This window comes from Corvus brachyrhynchos, unplaced genomic scaffold (genome assembly GCF_000691975.1).
Source record: "Corvus brachyrhynchos isolate BGI_N302 unplaced genomic scaffold, ASM69197v1 scaffold543, whole genome shotgun sequence".
NCBI classification, from domain to species: domain Eukaryota; kingdom Metazoa; phylum Chordata; class Aves; order Passeriformes; family Corvidae; genus Corvus; species Corvus brachyrhynchos.
The window spans coordinates 50,904-51,840 of record NW_008237236.1 but is presented as its reverse complement, the minus strand read 5'-3'; the positions used below and the strand labels follow the sequence as shown (position 1 = coordinate 51,840).

The following is a 937-nucleotide window of genomic DNA, read 5'->3' as shown; positions in this document are numbered from 1 at the left end:
ATGACTGTGGGGGGGGTCCCTGTCCCCTGGGGGTGTCCCTGTCCCCTGGGGGGTCCCTGTGCCCCCTGGGGGGTCCCTGTGACCCTGAGGGGGGTCCCTGTGCCCTGGGGGGGTCCCTGTCCCCTGGGGGGTCCCTGTGCCCCCTGGGGGGTCCCTGTGACCCTGAGGGGGGTCCCTGTGCCCTGGGGGGGTCCCGGTGCCCCCAGGCCCCCCGTGACCTTTGCCCCCGCTCCCGCAGGGATTGACCTGTCGGACCTGGGAGCCTTGGCCGGGGAGCCCGGCGGGGACGTCGCCCGCATGGGATCGGGGTTGGGATCGGGGTTGGGATGGTGGGGGGATGGGATCGGGGTTGGGATCGGGGTTGGGATGGTGGGGGAATGGGATCGGGGTTGGGATCGGGACAGAGAGTGGGATGGGGGTGGGGACAAGGATGGGATGGGACTGGGGTGAAGCTGGTGGTGGAATGGGATTGGGATGAAGATGAGGATGGGGTGAGATGGGAAGAGGATGAGGATAAGTGGGATGAGAGGGAGGATGGGATGAAGGTCAGGATGAAGAAGAAAATGGGACAAAGACAAGGATGAGGATGAGAACAAGGATGGCATGAGGGTGAGAGTGAGGATGGGATGAGGATGAGGGTGAGGATGGGAAGAGGATGAGGATGAGGGTGGGATGAGGATGAGAACAAGGATGGGATGAGGGTGAAGGTGAGGATGGGATGAGGATGTGATGAGGGTAAGGATGAGGATGAGGATGATGGGAAGGATGGGGTGAGGATGGGATGAGGGTGAGGATGAGGGTGGGATGAGGGTGAGGGTGAAGATGAGGATGTGATGAGGGTGAGGATGAAGGTAAGGATGGGGTGAGGGTGAGGACGAGGATGTGATGAGGGTGAGGATGGGGTGGGGGAGGGGATGAGGGTGAGGCGGGGGAAGGT

General features: G+C 63.1%; 1 protein-coding gene across 1 annotated transcript in view; it reads left to right on the top strand.

Annotated features, from left to right (window-relative positions):
• Positions 1-937, top strand: part of ECH1 (enoyl-CoA hydratase 1) — a 4,786-nt gene that overhangs the window by 1,755 nt on the left and 2,094 nt on the right. Inside the window, exon 2 of the mRNA XM_017729555.1 lies at positions 239-388. Coding sequence (XP_017585044.1) covers positions 239-388 — 150 coding nt within the window. The remainder of the gene's footprint in view (positions 1-238; positions 389-937) is intronic.